The following is a 12,046-nucleotide window of genomic DNA, read 5'->3' on the forward strand; positions in this document are numbered from 1 at the left end:
GTAACCACCTTACCAGATAGAATATACAGTGTTTTACACATTGCAGAAGGTAAAAATAAATGTTCCTTTTTATAGCATCATGAATAAAGCTTCAATTCTAGAGCTGCAAGGGTTTCTGATACAATTAGATGAAGAACAGGCTGACAGTGCATTCAGGGTGGACTGGATGGCAAGGTTGGGTCTGTGGATGCCACATCTTATTTATGGCTAGATGAAGTGCAGGGTCAGGTCCTTCCACCGAAAGAATGAGCTTCCTCGAGGCGATAAAAAAAGTCATGATGATTGTCTGTCCACTAGTGATGACTGCAGAAACTAGGGCTGCACTCTGGCAGCTGAAGAAAGCTGACAGTGGTGGTGATGTTTGTTTTACATGTGGTTCATATAAATACAGAGTCTTGTTTTGGCTCGCTCATTGTCTCTTTTGTTGTCTAGTTTATTATTGATTACTTTTAAGAGTTATATGGTTGAGAGATATATAAAACAATAGTGTTAGGTTGGACTTGAATGTTTCTGTCTATAAATCCTGATATAAGAATATACAGTTTCAGGTCAGGGTTGGAGCTAAGGTTGATCTAAGGCGTTCATTAAGGCTGGATTATACTGGACTTGAATCAGTTATGCTTTTTACTTTTTGTCATTTGTTTTTGGATCAGAAACACTAATCTCACCCTCATACAAGCTTTTCCTGCAGCTTGAAGTATTTTAGGCAAGTGTTTAGGCTGTTTGTGGAAAATATTTCAGACAAATTGTTTACATAGAATGGCTTTCATGTCCAGTATTATATACTCCAGCATAAATATAATCAATTCACAATACAGTGGGTGTCTAAGACACACAAAGGGTTGGAGAAGAGTGACTGAGTGCTGTAATTAAAACTTAATGGACAATTGTGCTGATGCAGCATAGTTCAAACGAGAGGCGTTACGACACTTAACTGTCACTTTTATGCTGTTAATATGATGCATCTGATCTAATAAAGACACTTAGAGGTGACAGCCTAAGTAATACTTAAGTGAACAAGCTGTTTTTAGCAACTGGTAGTACTATCCTGAAAAACTGTCACCCTTAATCCCTCTCTTTTTACTGCTATGTTGTGTGTCTGCAAGACTAAAGGTCAACATAATCAACAGGTAAACAAAAACTCTTTGTTTTGCAGCAGGAAGTCAGCGAGGTCCCTCTGACCCTGCCTTCAGACAACTTAACTAATGGCAATTTGGAGGGGGACGAAGCAGCTGAAACCGATGGCCTTGGCACACCTGCAGCTACAACAATGGGTCAATCCTTGATTTCCACAGCTTCTGGAGGTGTTGCTGTCACGGTGGAGAGGCTGGATTCAGAAATACATGGTGTAGGAGGAAGGGCGGCAGCCCTAGTAGCTGCAGCCAGGGCTGTGGTGTCAGAAGGGCAGCTGAAGCAGCGGTTAGCAGCAGGGGGTCACCCATGTGCCCAGTGTGACCGAGTCTTCATGTCAATGCAGGGACTGAGGTCCCATGAGAGGAGTCACTCGGCCATGTCACTGTTCAGCAGAGAGGACAAATACAGCTGCCAGTACTGCCAGTTCGTCTCACCCTTCAGACACAAGTAAGCAGGGAGGAGCAGAGCATATGGCAGTCCCACCTATGCAAACAGATTACATGCATGTGTCATTTCCTCTGAATCCATCATGCATGTAAAGACAATGTAAATCCAATTGATTTGAAGCTCAGATATGCTTCCCTTTTTAAGAGGTGTGCCCTTTTGGACACTTATATATTACACACTTATATGGCATGCATGCATTATCCCTTTTATTCAGCAATAGTGCATTACAACTGCACACTCATAATATGTGAAATATTTCTATACCTGTCTTATACCAGCTGTTCTACAAATCAACTGGATGTTTAAACTCATTTTGTACAGAGCACACTTTTACACCCCATTCTGTTTACCCTGTCACTACACTTTGAATCTTCAATCTTCTCTAAGATTTCCTGCCTCCTAGGAGAGCAGGACAAACATTACAGCGAGACAAACATTTTGGTAGTGTGATTTGTTTTATCCATCACAGAGACACAGAGCGAGAGGGAAAGAGAGAGTCCTCATCTCCTCTGAGCTCCCAGGTGTAATCCCTCTGTACTGTATGTGCCCTGACCCAGAAAGAAGCTGCATTCCCATGCCACCTAGGAGGCTGGCATTAAAAACACAGCCACCGTCCCCACAGGCACTCACACACTCATTCCCACCAGGGGATTGTGGGTAGATGAGTTCACCCCACGGCTCCTTGTTCTGTAGTCATTGGAAATGTGCAGCTGTTGTTTGTGAGGTAAACAGAATCGAGCACTTTAGATGCTGCTGAACAACCCTGCTGTTGGAATCATCAAAGTGGACGCTGTAGAGGAGAGCTCTCTCTTTACTGTACTCTCACTTTCTGTCTTTATCTGCTATGTTTCTGTCCTCATTTCATTTTTATTTTTTTCTTTTATCCTCTTATATAAGAACCTCACTTCTGTTTTTCTCTATATTTTGTCTCTGCACACAGTTTGGATAGGCATGTGCAGTCTCACCACGGGCACCACAAGCCCTTCAAGTGCAAACTCTGCCCCTTTAAATCGGCCTACGCAAGTCGCTTTAAGAGCCACCTGCATAAGGCACACACAGGTAAAATCAGACACACACATGCATTATATCACATTTTACAGCTATATCCATGACTGCCAAGGTTCTCCCAGGCCATAATAGCAGCCTATTACTTATCTTATTACTTATCTTCCCCATTACGATGCTGTGCTTGTTTTAGTTTGTACACAACAATGCAGGCAGGTGGTTTAGCCAGAGGAGCAGCTTCATCATCCAGTACATTAGAAACATCTTTTTACATCCAAAAGAATCGAATTTGTAATCCGATTTCAGCAAATGCAGCCCTGACGAATACAGTGTTAATATTTATTTGGGAATATGGCAAGAAACTCTCTGCTTGGGAGAAGACATACAGGTGTCTTCAGTTAAATGCAACTCACCACCTGTGATCATTTTTTGTTTTTGAGGTAGCCAGACAGCAGACATTGATCCAAACACATAGAGGTTCAAGCAAATGCAAAGCAGCTCCACCTGCACAATCAATACACTAGCAAAAGAAATGATCTTAAAACTGGCAAACTTGAAAGGACAATTTTCAAACAGCCTTTGAGTACTCAAACTGTCTGATTGGAAAGGACAAGAAGCAGCAGTAAGAGTTAACTGCTGTGGATAATTGACACAAACCAATTCTGAATTGCAATTACATTTGAAAAGTGGAGCTTGGTGATTTTGTAGACACTTTGATTCTTTGTGCAGTAAAAAAAAAAAAAAAAACAGCAATGAATATCAGTTCTTTACCTCAATCCAGCACAATGAAGATACTTCAGGTTGATGCATCAAAATCAAGGGACCTGTCTTATTCCTATTCCTTATTCTTACCAGAAAACAGTTAAACAAAGATCAGATTATTATTATTATTATTAAGATTAGATTTGGTTATAATGGCTCAAAAAGGAAGATGCTTTGAATCCCTCATTGCTACATACAAAACTTTACCAAATCATTTTCTAGAAACATACATAGTAGCCACATCATCACTACAGTACTTTTCTACATCTAATCTTGGCAAATACTCATCTAGTATTTATTTTGTTTACTTCACAAAATTGTCAGGTTACTGACTTCTTCTTATATCCTTCAGGTGAGCAGCATACATACAAGTGCTTGTCATGCCCCTTCTCCTCCATGACCATCAGCCAGCTGAAGGAGCACTCTCTGAGAGACCATGGTGAAGCTCTGACCCTCCCAAAGCTCCGGGCTGCTACCCAGGCTGCTCATGCCACCCTCAGGCCCTCCCGGCTGACCAGTAACACAGAGCACACTCCCCTGGCCCACGATGGTATGAGATCATTTACAATATTATTTCATTAGCTATAAAATCATACAATAGGCTTGCCAAGCCAGATTTGGAAAATAGCTGACCCATTTTAACACAGCAAAAGATACTGTGAGTTAAAGGACAATCATAGGACCTATTTTTCAATTTTCAGTGTAAATCTTTTACATATATTTTCTCCAAGATCCATCACAACAAACATCCATAAATCAACCAAATCAAATAAGAGAAAACAGCAGCTCCTTATACAACGTATGATCACATCTTCGAGCTTACTTCAATATCAAAGAAAAGTTTTGATAGCTGTCAACAAACAAGAACTGCTAATAGTTTCCCTAAACACACAAACAAACCTAAGGTAAAAAACAAAGCTCAGGTTGTAGACCATACCTAAGTGAGACTGACTGGCAAAATGAAACTTCTGTTTCCAAAGCATTACCGAAACTAGGCCCAAAGTCTTCAAATGACAAGATCAATGATCAAAATAATTGTCAGTTTTCTTTTTACTATCAGTTAATCAATTTGTTCATGGAGTTTAAATGTCATCAAATAGAACTAAAAGCTATTTTATTGCAATTCTAAATGCATTATTTATTTAATTACTACTGTAACAGATTTAGAATAAATTTACAGTAAAAAAAAAAAAAAAAAAAAAAGTCAAAAGTTGAAGCAACAACAATTTAGCCTCTGGGAGACAGTTGTGAGCACACCCAATGAAATATATTGGAATTTAGGAGTTTGCACAGATTTGGCTGCCTAGGTTTTCTATATGTTGACAATAACACTTCTTTAGAGAATATATTTAAGAGCCACCATCACTGAAGACTGTTAGCTCCTTGGTGTGATGCTGTGTTTTAGGTGTTTTAGTGGCTGTGCAGCCGCTGTTTTAGCTTACAGACTGTTCTTGGCAGCAGCTGTCACCTTGCTGCTGGAGCTGTGGAATCTTCCCTGGAGCTGAAGCAGGGCAGCATTCCTCAATGCACCAACCACCACTGTCAGCTGTGCCCTACCAAGACAAATGAAGCATTGAGAACGAGCAGAGCTGACATATTGGCTCTCTACTGAGCCAAAGTACCTTCAGTTGAATGTCTGTGGTGACATAGAGCTCTGTCCTGTTTTGCCAATTAAATATGGTTAGAAAGAAAAAAAAAAAAAAAAAACATTTGATTGCTTCTCCTTAGTAGGGTTAGTTATTTAGTGGTTTGAATACACTGCGGTTACACCTGCCCAAAGCTACCAAGCTACATAAATACCTTTTTCTTTTTTGTTATTAAGTCAAATCCAGCCTCTCTTTTTAATGCCATCTTAAGGCTGCACTGAAAATATTTTCAAAGTACATGCTCCCCCCCCCAACCCCACAAAAATGGCACTCGCAAAGATAGGTATACAAGTACACACAGGTATTTCCCCCCCTCACCTCCACGGAGCCCTTTGGCTCATAATCCATTCATGTAGCATTATAGTTATTTCAAGTAGACACATGACCACCTAAATACAGAATTTGCTCTCCATCTCCCATCTCATCTCCATATATCTCCACAATGCAGAGGATATTAAAAGCATGAATCAACTGTGGCATTGCTTGATTCATATGAATTCCTCTGCCTCTTCTGCATAAGAGAGAAATCAGATCTCAAGCATTTTATAAAGTAGAGGTTTGAAAGAAAAGTTTTTTTCTGCCATACTGAGTGCTGAAAGAGGCATTTTTCACATGGATAGATATTCTATTAGTGTCACTGTGGTTTATTTATTGATGTGTTGAAGGCTCAAACTAGGACGAGAAGATGAGCTTGCGTACTGATCTTATAGACTCTTGAGAAAGGGAATGAGGAGGGAAAGAGGTAAAGAATGAGTGATGATAGTCACAGTTATACTTCTGCATCTGTGAGGGTGGAGGGGACAATTGGCGCTAGCACAAGTTGATTCTCAATAGTCCTTTTGCCCCCAGAAAGAAAAGGATCAACTGCTGTCTGCTGATAGTCTTTTATTGGAGAAGATGTATAAAGTAGGCTAAACTCCATCATGCTGTGTGAAAATCTAGATTGGAACAGCGTGTTCTCAGATGTAAATAGGATATTATGGTTTGACAGAAAGTGCATCCTTTTTATTGTGTGCTCTGGTCTACAGTAGTGTTAGAAAATCATCATGAAGAGGAATATAATTATACAGTCATAAGATGTACACGTCTATACTAAAAAATACTTTTGTTATGTATATAAAAATCAAACCAAAGAATGTCCAATACTTTATACAGTATTAAATTCAATAGATTAGTCCAGTGTTTTATGGATCTGAGAACATTACTAGATGCAGATTAAAAAGGCTGGGAGCAAATTCTTTCATTTTTAACAATGCACTGTGTTTTTACCATCTACAGAGAATACAGTGCATAAGGAAGTGAAATAATCATGGTGCTATATAAAACAATACAAAACTACACTAGACCATACATATATCTAATAAAATATGTTTCTATGTAAAATACTAACCTGTAAAATAAATCTAGCTGTATTCAGTGTAGTGGAGTAGAACTATGACGTATCATAATTACAAATCCACAACATTTGTACTCAAATATGATGCTTGAGTGAATATATGCTCCACACTACAGACAGTATTTAATGGTCATGACTATTACACATCACTTATATATTTTTTCTATTTTTCAAACACTCTCAGATCCATCATACCTAGAGCCAGCAGATGTTCGTCAGCAGCTTAGTCAGTACCAGTTGGCCTCCCGCAGTCAAATGTCTTCCAGCTCAACACCTGGTGGTTCAGCCGCAGCTGACAACAGACCAGACGGCGTCCTTACTTGTGAGTTCTGTGAATTCAGCTCTGGCTACATGCAGAGCCTGCGCCGACACTACAGAGACCGACATGGTGGCAAGAAGCTCTTCAAATGCAAAGACTGTTCCTTTTTCACCTGCTACAAGTAAGGAAATAACAGAGACAAAAAGGAAAATGATTGACAGTTTTACTTTTTAGTTTGAGTATAGAAGCTGCAAACTAAAGTTAACCAACTATGTGCGTATATTACTACACTCCAAGGACTTTTCACACATGTACAAACTAGACTAACTTTGGTAGTCCAATAATCACTCTATTGTTGAATCTCTCTCAGGAACGCCTTCAACATGCATGTGGAGGCCGGGCACAACAACAATGTACCTGAAGACCTCCCTAAAGACCTGCGCTGCCCTCTCTGCCTGTACCACACCAAACACAAGAGCAATATGATTGACCACATAGTCCTGCACAGAGGTAACAGCTACAGACAAGAGGCCAGCAAGTCACTGCACACAGCCAAGAAACAGTCCACCACAGTTTTAAACTCCACTTCACGTACAGACAAAACAGACAAGATACAAGATGTTAATTGATGAGTTTAACAAGTGCTGGAATGCAGATTTGTTACATTTGGACAGAGCCAGACTGTTTCATGTCTCCATGCTAAACTTCATTTGTAGCATAGAGTCATGAGCTGGGTTATCAACCTTCTCATCTAACCCTTGGCAATAAGGTGAAGCAACTGCAACTTAGATGCTGACAAGACTTGGGCTTATCAAACATTTTTCCTGAATGGCTGACAAACATTTTCTCCTAACAGCACCAATCTGCATCTTGTAAGCACTGTCAAACAATATGTACAAGTGGAGCTACTTGGTTTTTAAATATTTTTGCATTGCTTACTGTACACATACAGGACATAACTAAAATATTAAAAGAAAGCACAAGGGATAGAAGCGCTTTGATCGGACATTGAACATGACTGTTTGGTTAGCTTTAATATGGGACTGTCTTAGGTCACCTCAAGAAAGAGTTTGTGAGAAAATGACAAAACCAGCCAAAGGCAACAACCACAGTTGTTTTTTTCTTGTGTTTGTGTGTGACAAATGTAATTTGATATCTTTCCTACGGCTCCAGATTATCTCTTACTGTCAGCAGCTCTCACTGTTCTTCTTTCCCTCTCCTGTTTTTCTAACCTTATCTACTTTTCCTTTTCTCCAACCTGTTAATGCACATCACGTTCTTCTCTTCCTCCACCAGAGGAGCGTGTGGCTCCACTTGAGGTCAACCGCTCCAAGCTTTCACGCCACCTTCAGGGCTTGGTATTTCGTTGCCACAAATGCACCTTCACATGCTCCAGTGACCAGGCCCTGCAGCTGCACCTGCAGAAGCATGCTGAGATCAAGCCCTATCAGTGCCAGCTCTGCTATTATGACAGCAGTCGACGGAGCCAGCTAGAGGAGCATCTCCGTCTTGAGCACAAGGTCAGTTGGAGTCCAGTTATAATAAACATGAAGGTTTGTGTAAAAATAATTTAAACTGATACACCTTCTGCCACAGCCTTCTAAAATATACTTTAAAAATAGGTGCTGAGAATACAGCCATTACAACTATGAGCAGAGGCCTCATTTGGCAGATGTGGGATTTCTGGCCTATTACCAGATAGGTTTTAGAGGACAGGTTTTAAAAAACAGTTTTAATGGCTGTAACATGAGCTGTTTACAACTTATACACACTGTTCAATTAATTCTATGTGGCTTTTGCTCATTTTATTGGAGGTAAACCAGAGGTCTGTGCCAAATAACTGTATATTCCCACTGTGTCAGGGCATCTCAAACATATCCTCATTAAGCAGCTGCTGGACTGTAAAATCCTGAATACTAAAAACATTTTTGAAAGATACTCAAAACCGGCAAGAACTCATTGTATTTAAAAAGATTTTTACCAGGTTTGGTAAAATAGTTTCTATTATTTTAATACAGCATTATAGTAAGTGAGCATGCATGCCAGGCGGCATTGTAGGAGAAGGATGCAGATAGATTGGAACAACAATAATCAATACCCATTTTAAAAAACTCAGTTGGCAATGTATTAGGTGCACCTAGGTAAAATTAATGGATTGCAAACATCTATTGGAAACGTCCTGGAATGAATCCTCCTTTCATAATGTTATGTTTGTCTAAAACTGTGCCAAATCACTGATTTCCATTGGTGTCCCTGCAACCCATGACTACATTAAACTAAAAATATGTCAGCAGATTTGTGACGCTTGGAATTATAATGCACCATTTTACAGTGATTCCCTGTGGGATAAATGCTTTTTGGGTCAGCGTAGGTCACTTGATGAACGCAAAGGTTGTAGTGAAGCAAACTGGTGACACACAGCAAATTACGAAGTGAATATCCATTCTTTTATTTTATCATTAGCCGACTCAGAAGGACCAAGGGCCCAGAAGGCTGCCTGGAGGAACTATAACCCAGGAAGGATAGGAAGGAAGTGCATCCTGTGTGAACACAGCACTTTATCAGAAATCAGTTTGTGACTGGATGCTTCACACTAAGGACATTATAAAGGACATCTCTTAAAACATGTTCTGCCCTTGCTCCTTTTCCTTCCATCTTATGTGGGTTTCACTGACATGCATGGAAAAGATGCAAGTTGCAGATATTGAAATTGAAACATATTCAGGTGTTGGTTGTTAAAATAATGTGACTCACCGATGACGAGCAGACTCAGCTCCTTAGCCCACGGTTGATGCAGACAGGCCGGGTGGCTTGTGAGTGAACTTGGCGTGGACGTGGTTGATTGTCTGAAACGCAGCAACAACGTGACTTTTATCTGTTGCTACAGTGACTGCTGGAGTGCATGTGAAACGCTGTGACGTAATTGCTAAGTACAAGTGTTAATGTTAATAATCAATTCACAGCTGAGCGGTCAAGCTGAAATGATGCCGATTGGGGGGAAAAAAACAAGCCTTGTTATGAATCTTATTTTGTTGTTTTGTTTTCACTTTTCTCCCAAACCATTTATTTCCTTTCCATTCTTTTACGTGTATGCTCACAACTAATAATGAAATCCAAAGCTTCCTTGCGACAACTTTAAGCCTTCTTCTTCTTCTTCTTCTTCGTCCAATAAATTTCCAGCAGGCTACGAAATGATACTGCCCTCCACAGGAAGAGGGAAGAACATATAAAATAAATCTTTGTTTATCGGGTGAAGACTAAGATATTCTGCTAGATATGTTTAAAGCGTATCTGCACAGAGAATTGATACATAAACTGAAGCGCGTTCATGTGTTGATTGACAGCTGCCGACTTTGGACTTCTCTGATTGGTTAGAAGGGCGAGCCTCACTCTAAACCCTTTAGAAATTAATATCTCTGCACTGCTGCCAGACTGTTTGTTAAGTGAGAACAGACAAGCCTTTGGCAGCACTTCTCAATATGTGTTGGGGCAGTGGCAGACCGGGGCTGAAAAGTAGCCCTGGAATTTAATCCAGCCTATGACTCTCTCACTGGGTTAGTTATGTGTCACTTCTTCATGGGTGCTTATTTGGGCAGTATGGACCAATTGCATTTGTGCTATTGCGGCATGTCACCTTTTGTTGTTTTTTGAACAAGTGCATTAAAACTGTTATTAGATGAGAAGTAATTTGAAGATTTCAATTTCAGTAGATCATAAATTCAATCAGGGCTAGTATAGCGAACACTTCAGTCTCCTCTGTCCTGTCTTTCCATGCAGACCTATAGCTTTAATTTCCTTGAATGTGAATATTAACATCCATCTATTCATTAGCTATGTCGTGTCTCCTGTGTAGGGTTGCGCTGGGCTGGAGAATGGAAATGATTTAATAAAATGACAAGGCAGAATTTCAACACAAGCTTATAAAAATTAAACTCTGCAGCTTGACAGATGAGGAGATTGCTACTGAATGGCAGTGGAATGAGATAGGTGCGTGCATATCAGATTGCTAGAGATCATCTATGTGAGAAGGCAGATGTTATTTTAGGAGTATGGAGTACATTAAGCTTAAAAGAACATTTGTTGATTGTTTTTACATGACGAGATGGGGTGGGTGTAGATGATGGATAAATGGACAAATAACATCACCATCTCAAATAAGAAACAGACTTACACTGATATATTATCAATTGTAGTAAATAAAATAAAATAATTTTAACATCCATTTACTAGAAGACATGAGATAAATTAGTGAGTGTGGGTTTTCTGAAAAAGTTTTTGAAAGTCAGACCTTTAATTGCATTTAAATATTAAGGTCCTGGGGGTTGAATATAGCATCTGTGGATCTTGGGTGAAGAAACCTAGAAACCCTGCAGTTGTGAGAAAACCTGCAGGGAGGGACTTGATATTTCTGGAAATTTGGAAGAATTTGATATAGGTCAGAGGAGGCATGACACATCTTTGGAAGAGTAAAGTGAAGGAACATGAGATCTCTGTGAAATGGATGCAGTAATGTGTAATGTTGAAAAGGAAAGGAAATCAGATTTCTTTCACGAGTTTCATATTAAACATTTGCGTAGTTATGCAACATTTTTATTATGTTCGGCAGTACATTTTAAATTGTGGTTCTCAGCTTATTAAGGCGCATCCTCCACATTCATATCAACATTTGGTTTTAAAAAAATGTCAAAATGTTTAGTAGATCAAAAAACATTAAAAGATAAAGAAGGTAACCTGTACATATTTGCAATCTACCTCAATGTCCACTGCCTTCAAGACCCTCAGTCATAATTTAAAAGCTTTCAATAATTCATAATCCACTACAAAGAGCAATCATTTAGCACTTCTCCAGCACCCTGAGTTGAGGCTGTTCATTGCATTCCAGAAAGTAAAATTGTTTTATTTTGTTGCATTTGAAATAACCTAAATATATGCCTCAGCATATTGGATAAACTTAAATATCCATTGTATACAGTCAGGGTATCTGTTGAAAAGGAGAATGAGAGACAGACCTACATCTTATTCACTGTAGAAAGACTGCAGAGACAAACATATTCACCACAGGGAGATGGATTGCAGGGCTAGGGCTCTGAGTCTTTAGGGACTATGTGCAGAGGGAATAAACTTGAAAGTGTTATAATCTAATATATAACAAGATAAGCAATGAGACAATCTGTCATCAAACCTTCCATGTTTGTTAAAATATTTATTTTTCGAAGTATTTTATGACTTAATACTATATGCTGCATTGTACAGTTTTCAGATATACGTCTTGCTTAAGAGATGTTCAGCTTTTAAATCTCACAAATCAGAGAAAATCTGAAAACAACATTTATACTGGGAAAGCTTTGAAAGTTGTTCATGACAGGTCATCTCCTTCAGAAGCCATACAACACAGCT

General features: G+C 39.3%; 1 protein-coding gene across 5 annotated transcripts in view; it reads left to right on the top strand.

The window, feature by feature from the left end:
• Positions 1–12,046, top strand: part of znf462 (zinc finger protein 462) — a 45,521-nt gene that overhangs the window by 27,703 nt on the left and 5,772 nt on the right. For 4 of the 5 annotated variants that reach the window (XM_026297487.1, XM_026297492.2, XM_026297488.1 and 1 more), the window contains exons 5-10: positions 1,157–1,581; positions 2,522–2,640; positions 3,701–3,898; positions 6,575–6,830; positions 7,020–7,159; positions 7,946–8,169. In XM_026297487.1, coding sequence (XP_026153272.1) covers positions 1,157–1,581; positions 2,522–2,640; positions 3,701–3,898; positions 6,575–6,830; positions 7,020–7,159; positions 7,946–8,169 — 1,362 coding nt within the window. The remainder of the gene's footprint in view (positions 1–1,156; positions 1,582–2,521; positions 2,641–3,700; positions 3,899–6,574; positions 6,831–7,019; positions 7,160–7,945; positions 8,170–12,046) is intronic. The other variant, XM_026297491.1, reaches the window with a different exon arrangement.

This window comes from Mastacembelus armatus, chromosome 12, assembly GCF_900324485.2.
Source record: "Mastacembelus armatus chromosome 12, fMasArm1.2, whole genome shotgun sequence".
Classification (NCBI taxonomy): Eukaryota; Metazoa; Chordata; class Actinopteri; order Synbranchiformes; family Mastacembelidae; genus Mastacembelus; species Mastacembelus armatus.